At 38.8% G+C, this 16954-nt stretch overlaps 1 protein-coding gene across 3 annotated transcripts in view; it reads right to left on the bottom strand.

The window, feature by feature from the left end:
* Positions 1–16954, bottom strand: part of TPP2 (tripeptidyl peptidase II) — an 83416-nt gene that overhangs the window by 42869 nt on the left and 23593 nt on the right. For all 3 annotated transcript variants that reach the window (XM_011933854.1, XM_011933853.1, XM_011933852.1), the window contains exons 6-12: positions 14409–14572; positions 10589–10743; positions 9510–9586; positions 6708–6835; positions 6134–6233; positions 2247–2395; positions 614–729 (exon numbers count right to left, since the gene is read on the bottom strand). In XM_011933854.1, coding sequence (XP_011789244.1) covers positions 614–729; positions 2247–2395; positions 6134–6233; positions 6708–6835; positions 9510–9586; positions 10589–10743; positions 14409–14572 — 889 coding nt within the window. The remainder of the gene's footprint in view (positions 1–613; positions 730–2246; positions 2396–6133; positions 6234–6707; positions 6836–9509; positions 9587–10588; positions 10744–14408; positions 14573–16954) is intronic.

Below are 16954 nucleotides of genomic sequence, written 5' to 3'. Positions count from 1 at the left end.
AAGTGACCAAATTTAGGAACTAATCCCTATGCCATTATGATTGGACAGTTTTTGACCTTGATTTCTTTGCTTTGAATTTCTAACCTCTACATGGCCTCCATCTATTACATTTCCTGATCTTAGTGCAATAGATTTGTCTTAACTACAAAATTTGTTTGTGTATCCTTTTTGCTTATAGTTATATGGCCATATAATCTATAATTCAGATACACTGAATCACTGTTATAAAATGAAATATTACCCAATAATACCTAAGATATTATCTTTTTTTTTTTTTTGAGATGGAGTCTTGCTCTGTCACTCAGGCTGGAGTGCAGTGGCCGGATCTCAGCTCACTGCAAGCTCCTCCTCTCGAGTTCACGCCATTCTCCTGCCTCAGCCTCCCAAGTAGCTGGGACTACAGGCGCCCGCCACCTCGCCTGGCTAGTTTTTTGTATTTTTTTGTAGAGACGGGGTTTCACCGTGTTAGCCAGGATGGTCTCGATCTCCTGACCTCGTGATCCGCCCGTCTCGGCCTCCCAAAGTGCTGGGATTACAGGCTTGAGCCACCACGCCCGGCCAGATATTATCTTAATGATACTTTACAACCCATTTTTCATATAGGTAACAATACCTGAATAATACCATGTCCTTGAGCAAATACTTCTATATTGTCAGCCTTCACTGCAGTGTTTTCTAGAGCTCTTCTGACTGAATGAACTGTGTAGTCAATGTTATTAGCTTTCAGACCTAAAATTAAGAAACAAAAACAAGTAGTGTAGCACTATCTGAAACCTTAGCCTCCTATCAGTATGATCACCTGTAGACTCTCTGGTTTTAATGTCTTGTGTTTTAACACTCATTTTAAAATCTTTTTTGAAGACCTGAACTAAACAGTCTGACTCAAACTGCTTTCATCATATGAAGGTTTCATTCCACAAAAATCACGTGTTCTCATTATGTGGTGGGCAGAGACTCTGGTGTGGGTTTTGTAGTGTAATAGAAATGTACAAAGCAGATACCTAAAGGCATGTGAATGACATTTTCTTTAAAACACTGCTGGGTTAAACTAAACAAGATGGCTGTTGGCGTTATAAGCCCCAGGGGAACTCAAGCAAAAAAGATGCTGAGGTCTCAAGACAGACCAATAAAATCAGAATCTGAGGACTGTCCCAGAGATTGCTATTTATTAAACACCTCTCAGATGATTCTAGGGTACAGCCAGGTTGGGAATTACTGTGTTATGGGAAGAATATGGAGGCCACCAATTCGTAAGATGAGTGCTGTATCATTCTTGTCCTCTCCAGAGCTCATCAAACATCTACACATTGATGATACTGTCAGACACAACGCAAGCATGGAAACACTATGAACTTAAAACAGCAAATCAAGGAAATGACCAGTTTTGTGAGAATCCAAAAAAGGTGAAGCTCCATCAGAGGAACTGACATATGAGCCACCTCTTAGAGAATGTACAGGAGTCTTCAAGGCCACAACATGGCAGAAAGGACTTCTAGGCAGAATGCGGTACACCCAAAGATGGAGGCCAAGAGGCCTTGAAGTATCTGGTGAGGCTGAAGAGAACTAGAAAGGGTCATGTTAGGATCCATCCTAAGAGTGTGGGCTCAACCTAGAAAAGGATGGTAGCACCTGACAGTGGTATATCATCACAGGTTTATGCTGGTAGTACCAGTGTGGACAGGCCATGCCGAGGACATGTGGTCAGCAGAAGAAACTGTGGTGTGGGTCAGAAAAGGGGTGAAGAAAGCAGGCAGAGGAGAGACAACTTAAAGAGGGACATTTCTGTGGAGAGAGTTTCACAGCAGCCTGGCTACCCTAAATGTGAGTCCTGGCTAAACCCAGTGTCACTCTATTTAATCCTGGGCACCACTCTAGAAACCCCTCCTTCTCTTTCTACCTCATTTTGCTCACAGCATCCATTAACTTCTAACACGCAACATCGACAGTTTTTTATTTTGTTCAAAATCTGTTTATCCCAACCATAATATATATGATATAAACTCCACATAAGCAGGTATTTTTGGTGCTTTGTTAACTAATTTAGCCCCGGAGCTAAAATACTGCTTGATAGTCATTAACAAATATACTACATTCAAACTGTCATTATCACATAAGTTACTTGTTACCTTAAATTCTACTTTGTGCCAAGGGAATTATCAATTCTACCACACGTTCTTACCATGAGAGCTTCAGAAAACAAAAATATCTGTCTGCAATAATGTAAGGACAATAAGGAACATGCTTACCTGAAAGGATCAAGGCAATGCCTCCACATGCATTGGGGGAAGACATAGATGTTCCATTCATTAGCTGCGTCCCTCTCAATGTCCAGTTAGGAACAGAAGCAATGGCTCCTCCTGGTGCACTGATACTCACACCAAGGGCCCCGTCAGCACTAAATGGAAAGCCATTGAAGTTTGCTTAGGATGGTGAAAGCTCAACATACACGGGCATTTTTAAGACAGCCACTGGTTAAATCCAATAGTATAACACTGTGTACTAACTGCACCCATTACAAATAATGACAAAGATATTATTACGAAGAATCAATGGGGGAAAAACACCCAGCATAGCCATTTTCCCACAGGCAGCATTTATTTTTTCCTTATAAGCATACAGAAATGTCTGTGTGTATATACATATCTGGGCATGTGTGACAGGCCATAGTGTCAGGTATATCTAGAGAGAGAAAACAAATGTCACTGTTCTGACTCTTTGATGAATGTACTTCTCTCTTATCTGTAATAAGAAACTTTCCTTTTGTTTAACGTCTAATATAGCACTGTACAATAGAAATATAATGTGGGCCATATAAATTAACATTTTCTATAAGTCACACATAAAAAAAGCTAACAAGACACTAATGCAATTAATTTTAATATGTTTAACTAGACAGAGCAAAAATATTAGTATTTCAACATGTAATAGAAAAAAAGAAAAATGAATTAGTTGACTTTTTTTTTTTTGTACCAAGTCTTTGAAATCTGGTCTACCTTTTATACTTATAGCACATGTCAATGCAGACTAACCTCACGTCCCTGATTGCTGCAATACTGGATAGCTCAAGTCTAACAGGACTGCCCAGCTGATGGCTTCAACCAAGCAAAGTCTGATGAATTAAAGCCCTTAGAATTCATAATCACATTATCATTCAACATGGCTCTGTCCTCTGCCCCAAGAAGGAATGGCACAGAATAGCACACTACTTCCACCTTCCTGGCAAAATGGCCATACATTCCCCCACAGAGGCTGCCAGACTCTCCTTATACCATTCTCTCAACTGAGTTAACGATTTTACTTGGGTAAAAACACTAGGGCAATGTGGCTTTACATTTTTATAGAGAACTGAAAGCAATACATATATATTCCTCTTGAAATGGGCTGATGGCACCTCTTTTAGGAAATATCTTAGAACGATTATTATTAGGGAAATATCTGTTGACCCGTGAAGATGTTCACGACGTAATACTGAATGACAAGTAGGTTACAAAAGTGCCTAAACAGTGTCATCTCCCACTAATTCATGGGAGAATGACTAAAAGGATGTTCACCAAAATGTCACCTGTACATATCACAGATAACAAGGTTTAGGGTGATTTTCTACCTTCTTGTTTGCACTGTATTGACTAATGGTGTTCAAAATGAGCATTGGTATTTGATAGCATTAGAAAAAATAACTGGAAAGAATCATGAATTCTGACTACTTATTGCTCTTTATTAATTTTCCACTAGCCTGTTAAAGTGGTAAATGATAAAGCATTTCTGGGTGTTTAAATCAGTATTCTAAAAATGAGTCTCAGCTGGGCGTGGTGGCTCAAGCCTGTAATACCAGCACTTTGGGACACTGAGGTGGGCAGATCATGAGGTCAGTTCAAGACCAACCTGGCCAACATGGTGAAACCCTGTCTCTACTAAAAATACAAAAATTAGCCAGGTGTGGTGGGGCGCCTGTAATTCCAGCTACTTGGGAGGCTGAGGCAGAAGAACTGCTTGAATCTGGGAGGTGGAGGTTGCAGTGAGCCGAGATCATGCCACTGCACTCCAGCCTGGGTGACAGAGCAAGACTCCGTTTCAGGAAAGAAAAAAAAAAAAACAAAAGTCTCATGAAACAGAAATGTTTCCTCAAAATTCAAAAAAAGCCAGTAATATTTTTCTTCTCAATTTATATAATAAAACTTCACGACCTGTTTATGTAGCTGTGATTACATGTGCCTGCCACCATGCCTGCCTAAATTTTATATTTTTTGTAGCGATGAGATTTTACCACACTGGCCAGGCTGGTCTCAAACTCCTGACCTCAAGTGATTCTCCTGTGTCGGCCTCCCAAAGTGGTGTGGTGGGTGGGATTATAGGTGTGAGCCACTGCACCTGGCCCAGACATTTGGTAATATGTCTTTAAGAAATATGCTACACGTGCAAATGCCTGGAAGTAGTAGATGCTGTGTGTCTCAGTCAATGCTGATGCGAGGCAGTGTTTTCCAAAGATAACAGAACATGCTCTGCTCAGTGACCATTAGTCAATGTTTTATATTTTGTACCATCTAATGTAATAATTAAAGCAAATTATTTCTAATAATATTTCATGTTTATGAAAAATGAAACAAATTCAATTCTTAGAACATCTTGTTTGTGAATCAATATCTACTTTAATCCAAGTTTCCCCATAATTCATGATGAATTAGTGTTTTCTTAAAATAATTCTTTAAATGCTCTATGGCAAATAGCAGCAAAGGCTGGTTTAAACATTCTCTAATACTTTGTTTTTACATTGACAATAAGATAAAACTTAAAATTCCAAACTCAGTTTTAGAAGAGAGTAAGTTTAATAATTTTACACTTGTATTAACTGAACATAAAACACATCAAGCTTTGCTGACTTTTGGCTCTTATCCTAAGCCACTCTTACTGAGTGTCTTCAGCTGGGCTGGCAGGGGCAGTCTACAATGACAGTGCAAAGCAAAGCTTTTTGATCCATGTGGATGTCCACAGCCTGGTTGTTCTCAATGACATTTTATAATAAACTACTAAGATTATTTTTTAAAGAGGAATCACCTAGAGAAAATGAGGAAGATACCTGTAACTCAAAGAATATAACATTATTGTATTTCACCTGAGCCCAATTTTTCTAATCTTATCTTCCAGTATTCCCCACTAATCTTATACTTCAAACATACTCAGTTACTAGTTATTTCCTCAAAAAACTTTACTCTAAAACCTGCTCATCTTTGGGTTCATGGTATTCTTGGCATATAGAACTCCTTTCTTCTGTCTCTCAACATCCTATCCATCCTTTAAGGCCAACTTCAATACCACCTCCTCCATGAAGGGGTAAAGTGATTGCTCCCACCTCTGGAGTCCCATCATACTAAAATGGCATTTGAAACTCAGATGACAAACTATTCATTTATGCCTTGCCCACTGTAGGCACTAAGGTATTTGCTGAACTAAATTCAAAGTCTATTCTTTTTATAAATTAACTCCAAAGAGAGGAATTAAAATAGGCTTTATTTTTCATAAGGTTTATGTACCCGTTGATGGTATAATGAAGAATTACATAAATTAGGACTTAATACACCTCTTGAGAAAATTTGTTCCCAGAATCAGATAAATATAGTGCAGAGGGCTTCAGGGAACCAAAAGAGATAAACTTCATTTCTCAATCAGAACTTGTTTACTTACGGATCTCACCCAAAATTGCTCAAAGTAAGTTACAACTTCAAAAACATGACCACACGTATGTGGGCCCTATAACTGTGATGCTTTATAATAAAAACTCAGGGCTTCTGTTTCACCAAAGTTAAAATATCAAAAATTATTTAAAACAAGGCCATCACTACTATATAAAGATAGCCAAGTCCCTACTTTTTCTTTAGATTCTCATAAATGAAGAATTATGGATATAGGAATAAGAATTTATACTCAGAATAGTGATGTTCTCCATGTAACAATGAAACTATTTCATTTATTTTAATTATCTGTCCTTGAGATGAGACTGTTAATCAAAATGAAAATACTGAAGAAAAGTAAAAACCAACAGAAAAAAACTAGCAAACTTTTCTAAAACTCTGCCCTTCTCAACAATGTAAAGTTTAACCAAATATACGTACTGGTCCCGTGTTCTACCTATACCTACCTAGGTCCTCTAGAAGACCAAGTGTATTGATTTGCAGGTAATTTCTCTCTCAGTGAATACTCAGCAACCATCATATCAGGAGAAACATAAGCACCAACACCTATGGGACGGATTTAATCATTAAGAAAAGAAAACAAATGGGGATTCTGATTCTAAACCCACTGCTGGCTTGAGTGAACTGCCTAATCTCTCAACACCAGTCCTCTCTCTAATACAATGAAAGAATAAAATTTAATAAGGAAACGAGGAAAGTCTACTATGTACCAGACATTTTACTAAGAACTTTGCTTTTGGATACAAAATACCTATCTCCCAGGATTATTTTACAGATTAAATATGCTAATGCACCTAAAAGCATGCGTTTATATTTCTATGAAACAACTTATTTCAGTCCACTTTAAATTGCAGTCAGTTCTAGATGTGCCGGTTCCCCTACTAGACTGTAAGTTTCCTGAGGACACACTTAAAGTGTACAGTGTCTTACATGTAATAGAGATACAGGTAACATTTCATTAACTATTGTTTTTTGTTTGCTTGTTTCTAAACAAATCTATTTCTAAAACAGGAAACTAACCTATCACACTTGATGTAGTTCCACCTGGACAACCAACTGTAGACAGGCATGGACCATTATTTCCAGCACTTGAAACATAAATTATATTATGCTTCCATACTGCTTCATTAATTACTTCACAAATTCTCCTGAAAAAGAGATAATTCCTTTGAATATATAATCAGCCTCTATTCCCAAAGTGTATATAGTACCAAAACCTTGTTTAAATATATGGTTACATAAATTTTGGTACATCCACCTTTGGTGGGACATGATACAGCTATTCTAGGTGATATACCCTACTGGGGCTTTAGGGTAGGGAAGCAATTATAAGGCCAAATTAAATGTGGGAAAAATGCTAGATGTAAAACAAGAATATACGGGAAAATATACTACAAGGTAGTAAAATATTAGTAGTGACTGGGGCAATAGGTGGTTCTATTTCCATTTCCCAGTTAACATACTCCTGAAGACACACCTCAGAAGATTCGTACATACAATTATGAGCAGAAATTGACCCAAAGAACTAGTATCTTTTGTGGCAAACGTAACTAAGGCCCTAGGAAGAACTTAAGAGCAAGATTTTAAAGTGTAAGAAACCTGCTTAGAGCTTGATAGCAAACAAGAAAAATTTACTGACAGGTTAGACCATTAAGAAGAAAATGAAGTTAACATTAAAAAGCTACAGGGCCATGTACAGGGCCCTTCAAAGTTGTAAGTGTGAATATCTGAGAAAGGAAAGAATATTAGCGAAAGAGGACTTCAAGAGGATGAAAGTTAAAGAAGTAGAGAAAGAAATACACTTAAGTAAAAGAAGTGAGAGAGGAGGGAAGAATGAAATGACTGATGATAACAGGGTGCATGTTACAAGGACGGTAAAGTGATGTCTCAAAAACCAGATGATAGCTTGGTGATGAGAATGGGGGAGAGATGATCAATAAGTAAGTAAATACTCAAGGCAATTTCAAATAGCTACTACTATGGAGAAAAAAAAGGAAGGTAACATTAAGGTCAAGGCCATGACACTGGATTCGGCAGCAAAAAGACAATGAAGGCAACCAGGAAGGAGGGGAGTGGGGGTACATCCTAGACACACTAGAATGGATTGAGGAGATGTGAAAACTGACCGAGTCAGTGAATATATGACACCAACAGTAAGTTTTGCCGATGAGATGCAAGTTACTAAAGAGAACAGCAAAATTTCAGCAATTCTGGGGGTCTATTGGGTATGTATATACAACTGGGGATGGCTTCAGAGGGAACTGGGTTCCCACATGCACTTGGGAAAAAGAAAAAAACATGTTGGTGCGCAAGGTATCGGGGGAACCCATCCCCGATAATTCAACATAGGTTCTTCTCTATTTCCCTAAGTGTCGGTCAGTCTGAGAAATAAAGAGAAAGAGTATAGAAGAGAGAGATTTTAAAGCTGGGTATCTGGGGCACATATCACATCGGCAGGTTCTGTGATGCCCCCCAAGCTGCAAAGCCAGCAAGTTTTTATTAATGATTTTCAAAAGGGAAGGGAGTGTACGAATAGGGTGTGGGTCACAGAGATCACATGCTTCACAAGGTAACAAAATACCACAAAACAAATGGACGCAGGGCGAGATCACAGGACCAGGGCAAAATTAAAAATGCTGATGAAGTTTCATGTCCCACTGGGCACACACTGTCACTGATAACATCTTATCAGGAGACAGGGTTCAGAGCAGACAACCAGTCTGACCAAAATTTATTAGGCGGGAATTTCCTCGTCCTAACGGGCCTGGGAGCACTACAGGAGACCGGGCCCGGGCTTATTTCATCCCTTATCTGTAACCATGTAAGACAGACATTCTCAGAGCGGCCATTTCAGAGACCTCCCCCTAAGAACACATTCTCTTTCTCAGGGCTGTTCCTTGCTGAGAAAAAGAATTCAGCGATATTTCTCCTATTCGTTTTTGAAAGAAGAGAAACACGACTCTGTTCCGCCTGGCTTTCAGGCAGCCAGACCTAATGGTTATCTCCCTTGTTCCCTGAACATTGCTGTTATCCTGTTCTTTTTTCAAGGTGCCCAGATTTCATATTGTTTTTTTCAAGGTGCTCAGATTTCATACTGTTTAAACACACATGCTTTATGAAAAACATGTGCAGTTAACGCAATCGTCACAGGGTCCTGAGGTGACATACATCCTCAATTTATGAAGATGACAGGATTAAGAGACTGAAGACAGACATAGGAAATCACAAGAGTATTGACTGGGGAAGTGATAAATGTCTATGAAATCTTCACAGTTTATGTTCAGAGATTGCAGTAAAGACAGGCGTAAGAAATTATAAAAGTATTAATTTGGGGAACTAATAAAGTCCATGAAATCTTCACAATTTATGTTCTTCTGTCATGGCTTCAGCTGGTCCCTCTGTTTGGGGTCCCTGACTTCCCGCAACAGTAATTATAATGATGGATAGACTGTCAGACCTAAATTGCCTGGGAAGAGAAGTGAGGATGCAGTGAATCTGACAGTGAAAAAACACCAGAGGAGTCTGTGGGTTGCACATCTCAGAAGAACTGTGAGGGAGATCTAACCAAGGAAGAGTCACAAAGGACAGCACAGGAATGCTCAGAGTTGAGACTTTAGGCATGGTGCAGTGAACGGCATTAACATCATCACAGATGTGACCACAGGAATGGGGGCATGCGGCCTACAAGACATACAGTTACCATCTAACCACTCACTGCAACTGTTCTTTCTTCCACTGTGACATTCAATCCGCTTATGAAAAACATCTAATGCTCTTCACTGGCTAAGGTTCTATGGCTAACAACTGTCAGGGAACACTCACCCAGAATTTGGCCAGTGAGTTGCTTCTCCGTAACTGTAGTTGACAAGATCACACTTATGATTTATAACTTCTATCATCTATTAAAAAGATTAAAGAGTCTAGTTTAGGCAACAATTTATAGAAACAGATTAGCCAGTAAAATAAGGGATATATATATAATCCTATAGTTTCTTAGCCAATCATATTCTAATTTATAAGTTACCTCCAGGCATATCACCATATACCTGGACATGTAAGTACATAAACACAAAAAGGTAGGAGGAGACACATAATAAAGTAGTCAATGAAAAAAAAAACTAGCATTTCTAGAAAAGAGTGGGGTTAGAGGGGGAGAGTGGTAGAGGGAATGGAATGGTCCTTCCTAGGTTAAAAAATCACTAAAATTAGGGCCGGGCGTGCTGGCTCACGCCTGTAATCCCAGCACTTTGGGAGGCCAAGGAGGGTGGATCACGAGGTCAGGAGATAGAGACCATCCTGGCTAACACGGTGAAACCCCGTCTCTACTAAAAATACAAAAAAAAAAAAATTAGCCGGGCGTGGTGGCGGGCGCCTGTAGTCCCAGCTACTCAGGAGGCTGAGGCAGGAAAATGGAGTGAACCCGGAAGGCAGCGCTTGCAGTGAGCCGAGATCGCGCCACTGCACTCCAGTCCAGCCTGGGTGACAGAGAGAGACTCCGTCTTAAAAAAAAAAAAATCACTAAAATTAAATATACTTTCCTACGTTAAAATGACGTACAGAATATTAGCTGAGGTTTTAAATTCCTCTTAGGCTGGAGAAAGCTGGCTAAGAAGTCTTTCTTTTCAAGTATCTCAAAATTGCTTGTTAGGAGATTTGCTAGAAATGACGAGTATGAAGTAAGTAATTTTTTCACAAAGGTTAGGCCAAATAACTTACCGTAATAATATTTAATAAAAATAATTTAAAAATAAATTAGTAAATATTTTTGCTTTGTTAAACAAAGTCCTGTATAGTATATATATTTCAACGTATTCTTGGTAAACCAGGAGCACTTACAAACCTAAAAATATCCAAGATCATTAATCATTAATCTTCTGAATCAACAACTCACAAACACTCACAGCTCTTATGAGGCCTGTGCCTGTTTCCATTGTGCTTAGTCTTGTATCACCAATCTTGATGGAAAGAATCTGAGCAGCAGGAGCTACCCCATTCCGTTCAGGTTCTTCCGGAAAGTGTCCAGCAGCTATACTAGCTACATGTGTCCCATGAGCTCCTAGAGACACAAAAGGTGGGGAAATGACAAAACATTCTCGTGGACTGAAAGGTCATTCAATTCAATTTGTATATTATTAATCATGATAAAAAGAATACACATTACTCTGCTACCCTGTTCATGGAGAGCAAAAACTCAAGTCACAAAGGAAAAGTATGTGCAACATACATAGCTGACAAAGAGCTTATATCTGGAATATATAAAAATCTTCCAAATTCACAACAAGAAAAGGCAGAATCCCCCCTTCAAACATTTGAAAAAGCATTTTATAAAAGAAGATATCCAAAGGAAGATACCCAAAGGGCAAATAAACACACGAAAAGATGTTAAATTTCACTCGTCATCTGGGAAACGCAAATTAAGCCACAAAAAGATGCTTCTACATACCTTCTAGAATTGCCAAAATATTAAAGGCTGACAAAAGCAAGTGTGGATGGAAGTACATACCACAAACTGCTGGCTGAAGTGAAAGCTGAACGCTGCCAGAGCCTATGAGCCAGCCATAACTACCTCCAGCTACACACAATACAAAAATGTGTGCACATGTAACTAAGACACCCGCAAAAATGTTCATGGCAGCACTGTTTATAAAATTCAAAAACTTAAAAACCACCACAATATCCATTAATAGTACATGGTTACATGTATATCAATTCATAGAACTGACAATTATACAGCAATAAATATAAACTACTACTACGTACTATGAGATAAAGCTCACAAAAATAAGGCTGAACTAAGGAAGTCACACACAGAAATGGATATATACTGAAATTTCATATAAATGAAAAAAAGGCTGAACCATCTGAAACTGGCACTATTTTATCATTTCCGATCATAAAAAGAGCAACATCATATGGTCCAAACTAATGTGGCAATGGAGATCAGGATAGGAGTTAACTGTAGGAGGTGGGAGGGAGGTTACTGATTAGGAAGGGGCACGATGGGAGTTTCATTATGTTTTATTTCTTGACCTGAGTTATGGTTACAAGGAAGTGTCCACTTTGTAGTAATTCGAAGAGTTGTACAACTTGTGATTTGTAACTGTTTTTATACATGTTATATATAAAGTAATACTAAAACAAAAAACTAGCCTTTTAGTGAAAAGGTTTCTTAAAAGACATGAACATAGAGAAATATTCCACTACTCTCAGAAAAACAATAATACAAGCTCAATGATAAATGACAACTGGCACTGGGCCTTAACGTTTGGGGACTATAGTGTGTTAGAGCTCCGGGGGAAGTAGGCAGGCATCTCTATGTGGCTTTGAATGGGGTCTGCAGCAATGCTGAGTCTCCTCTGCTCTAGCCAGATGCTGTCATGCAAGAAAACATTCACCCAACGTTGCGGATTCTGGCTTTCATATTTTTTTCCCCAAACAAAATTGGGAAAGCACAATTTTAATGTGATTTTTTTCCTCCAAAACACCTTAGACCAGTTAGAGTGACCACTATTACGACTGACCACAGCCAAGTGTTGCTGAGGATATGGAGCACCTGGAATTCTCACACACCGCGGTGGAAGTGAAGAGGGTACAGTCCCCTTAGATAACAGCTTGATGTTTCTTAAAAAGTTAAATGGCCGGGCATGATGGCTCACACCTGTAATCTCAGCACTTTGGGAGTGCAAGGAGGGCAAATCACAAGGTCAGGAGTTTGAGACCAGCCTGGCCAACATGGTGAAACCCCGCCTCTACTAAAAATACAAAAACTAGCCAGATGTGGTGGTACGCGCCTGTAATCCCAGCTACCCAGAAGGCTGAGGCAGCACCATCACTTGAAACTCAGAGGCAAAGGTTGCAGTGAGCCAAGATCCCAAGATCGTGCCACCTACAGTCCAGCCTGGGCGACAGAGTGAGACTATCTCAAAAAAAAAAAAAAAGAAAAGAAAAGAAAAGAAAAAAAAAGGTAAGTACATATTTACCATATCCAACTGGTTCTCTCAGCTATCAGCCCCAAAATAAATAAAAATATATGTAAACAGATACCAAAACAACCTAAATGTCCATCAATGAGAAGCTGGATAAACAAACTGTGGTGTAGCTATATAAAGAACTATTACTCAGAAATAAAGAGCCAACTTTATAATCATAACATGAATGAATCTCAAAATCATTACGCTGAGTGAAGGAAAGAAAACCGTATTTTTTATTCCACTTACATAAAATTCTGGAAAGTGTGAAATAATCTGGAGTGACAGAAAACAAATCAGTGGTTCCCTGGGATGTGGGTGGAGAGAGGCTGGATAATAAAGTGAGCAAACTTTTGGGGGTAAGGAGTATGTTCATTACCTTGATTGTGGTGGTTTCCTGGATATATTTATATATTTACATAAAAGTTGATCAAAGTATATATATGTATGTATGTGACATTTTTGTACTTAAGCTATACCTCAATGAACTGGGAGGTAGGAGGGCGGCATTAAAAAGTTAAAGTCATCCCACTTCATTCTCCTTTCTCCCCCCACCCAAGGAGGGAGAACTTTCCCCAGAAGTAGCCATCATCCTACTTTGCCCATCTATATATTTAACAGTTTCACCATACAAACACACATATCCATAAACACTGCACAGTACTATTAGGCATGTTATAGAGTTTTACATGTTTTATCATCAATATAATTTATGTATTAGGGGTTCATACACACAGCATTTTGATTGCTATATAATACATTCAGCCCTCTGGATCCACAGGTTCCACATCAACTAGATGCAATTTAACCAACCACAGATCAAAAATATAAATATTTTAAAAAATAGTATAACAACTATTTATGTAGCACTTACATACTATAAGGTATTAGAAGTCATGTAGAGATGACTGAAAACATATGGGAGAGCATGTGTGTAGGTTATACACAAACACTACGTCATTTTATATCAGCTACTTCAGCATCCCAGGGACATTCTAGAACCAATCCCCCCAGATACCAAAGGATGGCTGTATGACAGTAAGAATAACACACAGTTGTTGAAAAAATCTGTTTTTTTGTTAATAGGTATTCAGTTTTCAACTTTTTGGAAATCACACAACGCCATAGTGAGGATTCTTTTATCTGATTCTCTGTACTCATGGGTGAATTTCTCAAGAGTTAAGATTTCGAGGCAACATTGCTGTTTATAAGATAAATTTTACTGATGGGTTTTTTTTTGAGATGGAGTTTTGCTCTTGTTGCCCAGGCTGGTGTGCAATGGCATGATCTTGGCTCACTGCAACCTTCGCCTCCCCAGGTTCAAACGATTCTCCTGCCTCAGCCTACCAAGTAGCTGGGATTACAGGCATGCGCCACCACGCCCAGCTGATTCTGTATTTTTAGTAGAGACGGGGTTTCTCCATATTGGTCAGGCTGGTCTCAAACTCCCAGCCTCAGGTGATCCGCCCGCCTTGGCCTCCCAAGGGATTACAGGCGTGAGTCACCGCACCCGGCCTATTGATGGATTTTCTGATGTTGGACCACCCTTATATTCTTGGACTGGATCCTACATGGTTATGACCTTAGAAAACAACATCTTGCAGGTGAATTAAATCACATTTATGATTCTGGACCTAGTCCTTTAGCTGGGATCTCTAGCTTAAAATTCTCTAGAAGGTTGCTGTGGGCTATGCAATGTATCACTTATCACCTCATAAATCTATATCTCATTGGTCAATCTGAAATGGGATACCTCCGCTGGTCACAATGGAGAGCAGGTTTCCATCATCATATATATTAACGGAGTAATTCAACATCTCAGCTGTGCCAAAAGAGCCATATTCTTGGGCTTCTTTGTAGTTTCTCAATACGGTAGATTTACTCAAGTCCCCATCTTCATTAGAATCAATGCAGGCTCTGTTAATTAAAAAGAAATGGAGACAGTAAAATTTATTTTCTTATCTTTTTAAAAATCATGTAATACAGTCTCTCTGCTATTTTACTACATTACTACTTCTACCATAACAAATATAATGACTACCTGGTTTAGGCTGTTTCACAGAGTGGGCAGTAAGGATTAGGTAAGATAGCTTACAGGAACCAGTTCTTACATCATGCACAAAGTGCTTTAAAAATACTGTCCTTCACAAAACTTTAGGTTGAAAACCACCTGAACTCTTAAGAATTAGAGCTAAAACTTGGCTTAGAGTTTTAGAGCAGTTTAGGATAGTTCAGACACATGGCCTAGGTCTAATTTCCAGCTGCTTATTTTAGTAACGGCTTCAAGAATCTAACAGCTTACACAAGCTCTTTGAAACTAGGTGAATTTTACTGAGCTTCAGTCCTATACTTATAACGGACTTACATTTATTTCTCACAAAAGCACTTTCTACATTATTTTATGGTTGTCTTCCTTCATGTTTTTTCCATTTTACTAGCATTTTAGTCTTTAAATTATATTCCAAACACTTTAGAAGATAGCCTGATTAAAACAAAATACACTTAACATTCAAAAGTCATAAATGAAACGAACATCATTAAAAGTTCAATATTATGTTTTTAGCTGTAAGTATGTTTTAGCTGCAAGAACTGTGTTTTAACAAGCTATGCAAGTCAGTCAAAATTGCCAAGTAAATTAATGGAAGCCTATTGGCAGAGCAGAGAGAAGATTTATCGTAAATACTGAAGCATATTTCATTAACAAATTACAACACTTTGGAAAAAAGGATTCTTAAAAATTTGTTTTTATGCATGCCCTAATATGACTGATGTCATTTCAAATAATACAGAATATACCAACGTATAGGAAACTAAACACTTATGGGGAAAATGAAGCAAACAGCAAACAAGTCACATATTAAAACAGAATCAGGCTTGAGACTGGTTGGTAAAATGCATGTCGCCAAATCTTCCATATGCTACAGAAAGTAGCACTTGTCTCCAAAATGTATGCAATCGGCCAGCATCCATCCGGAAGTCATCTATGAAGTCCTCCCTCTGCCCTTGCCCTAGCCCATCTAACTGCACAGTCCCAGCTCCACAATGTGTCTGCCTGTTTCCACTGTCTCTTCCTTACCTCTGTTGCCTGACGAGCTAATGGCCTGCTCTGCCTCTACGTTTGACTCCTGCTTAAAACCTTCCATGTCTTCCAACGGCTTTTAACATTGAAACTCCAGAGCAAGGCCCGTAATAATCATCTGCTCACTTCCCTTACCTCTTGCTCCCATCATATCCCTTGTGGCCACACCAAACTTCTCACAGTTCCTCCAACATCCTCCGGATCCTCCCTCCACCCTTTCTACCTCTCTGCTTAGTTTACTGTGATGATCCTTCAAGTCTCAATTTAAGATGTCATTAATACTTTTGGGAAATCTTTCTCAATGCTTCCTAGACTGGTTCAGACGTTCCTAACACTTGCTTCCATGGAGTCTAGAGTCCATGGAGTAGCTTCTATAGTGTCAACCTGATACAAAGAAGGTTCTCAATAAACATCTGCCACATGATTAAAGAATTAATGAAATCATCATCTTTAACAACATTCTCACAGCAAATACAGTGACACATTCCACAGGTCCGTTTCTTATAACCACCATCATTGGAGTGACTCAACAATACAACCAACACATCAAAACATAAATTACTACTGACTTCCCTAAGTAATTCGACAGGAGAAGTATGAATGTGGTGCAAGGTCATAACTTTCTGAAGGTCTAGTTAACTGAATTCAAGTAGTAGTTAGAATACAGAGAAAGGATATGAAAATGAGGCTCATACACAGAGCAGGGTACATGTAAGTGGGGAGGATGATGAGAAAAGACTTTTGTTTTACATATTTCTCGACATTTTCACACATCTCTCAATTTTCTATGGAAAGAATCTAGAGCTTTCATCAAGAATCTAAAAGGAAACATGACATAAGCAAGGTCAAAATCCACCATAAAGAAATCAACTAATAGCTTCTCCTTTATGTAATCCTCTGTAAACACTGCTGCTCTCAACCAGTTTTTGTTCCATTTGGAGTGACAGTGAGTCTGAGGTTCTGTGTCCTGACAGATGCTCAGAGCAGAGTCATCTGAGGCCACCCGTTAAGTGCAGAGATACGCACTTAACAATTAGCAGAAATGTGGAAGGGAGAGCACCCGCTGGACATTCGTCATCAAACAAAACAAAACAAAAAAACCCCAACTACTTAAAGAATAGGTCACTTTACCTCCCTTCAGAAATGGTTGGCATTTTTGAAATGTGAAATGAGAACATCTGCAGACAGGACTGGATTAACCTTATGTACCCTGGGATCTT

This window comes from Colobus angolensis, unplaced genomic scaffold (assembly GCF_000951035.1).
Source record: "Colobus angolensis palliatus isolate OR3802 unplaced genomic scaffold, Cang.pa_1.0 Scaffold13, whole genome shotgun sequence".
Classification (NCBI taxonomy): domain Eukaryota; kingdom Metazoa; phylum Chordata; class Mammalia; order Primates; family Cercopithecidae; genus Colobus; species Colobus angolensis.
This window is presented reverse-complemented; position numbering and strand designations above follow the sequence as displayed.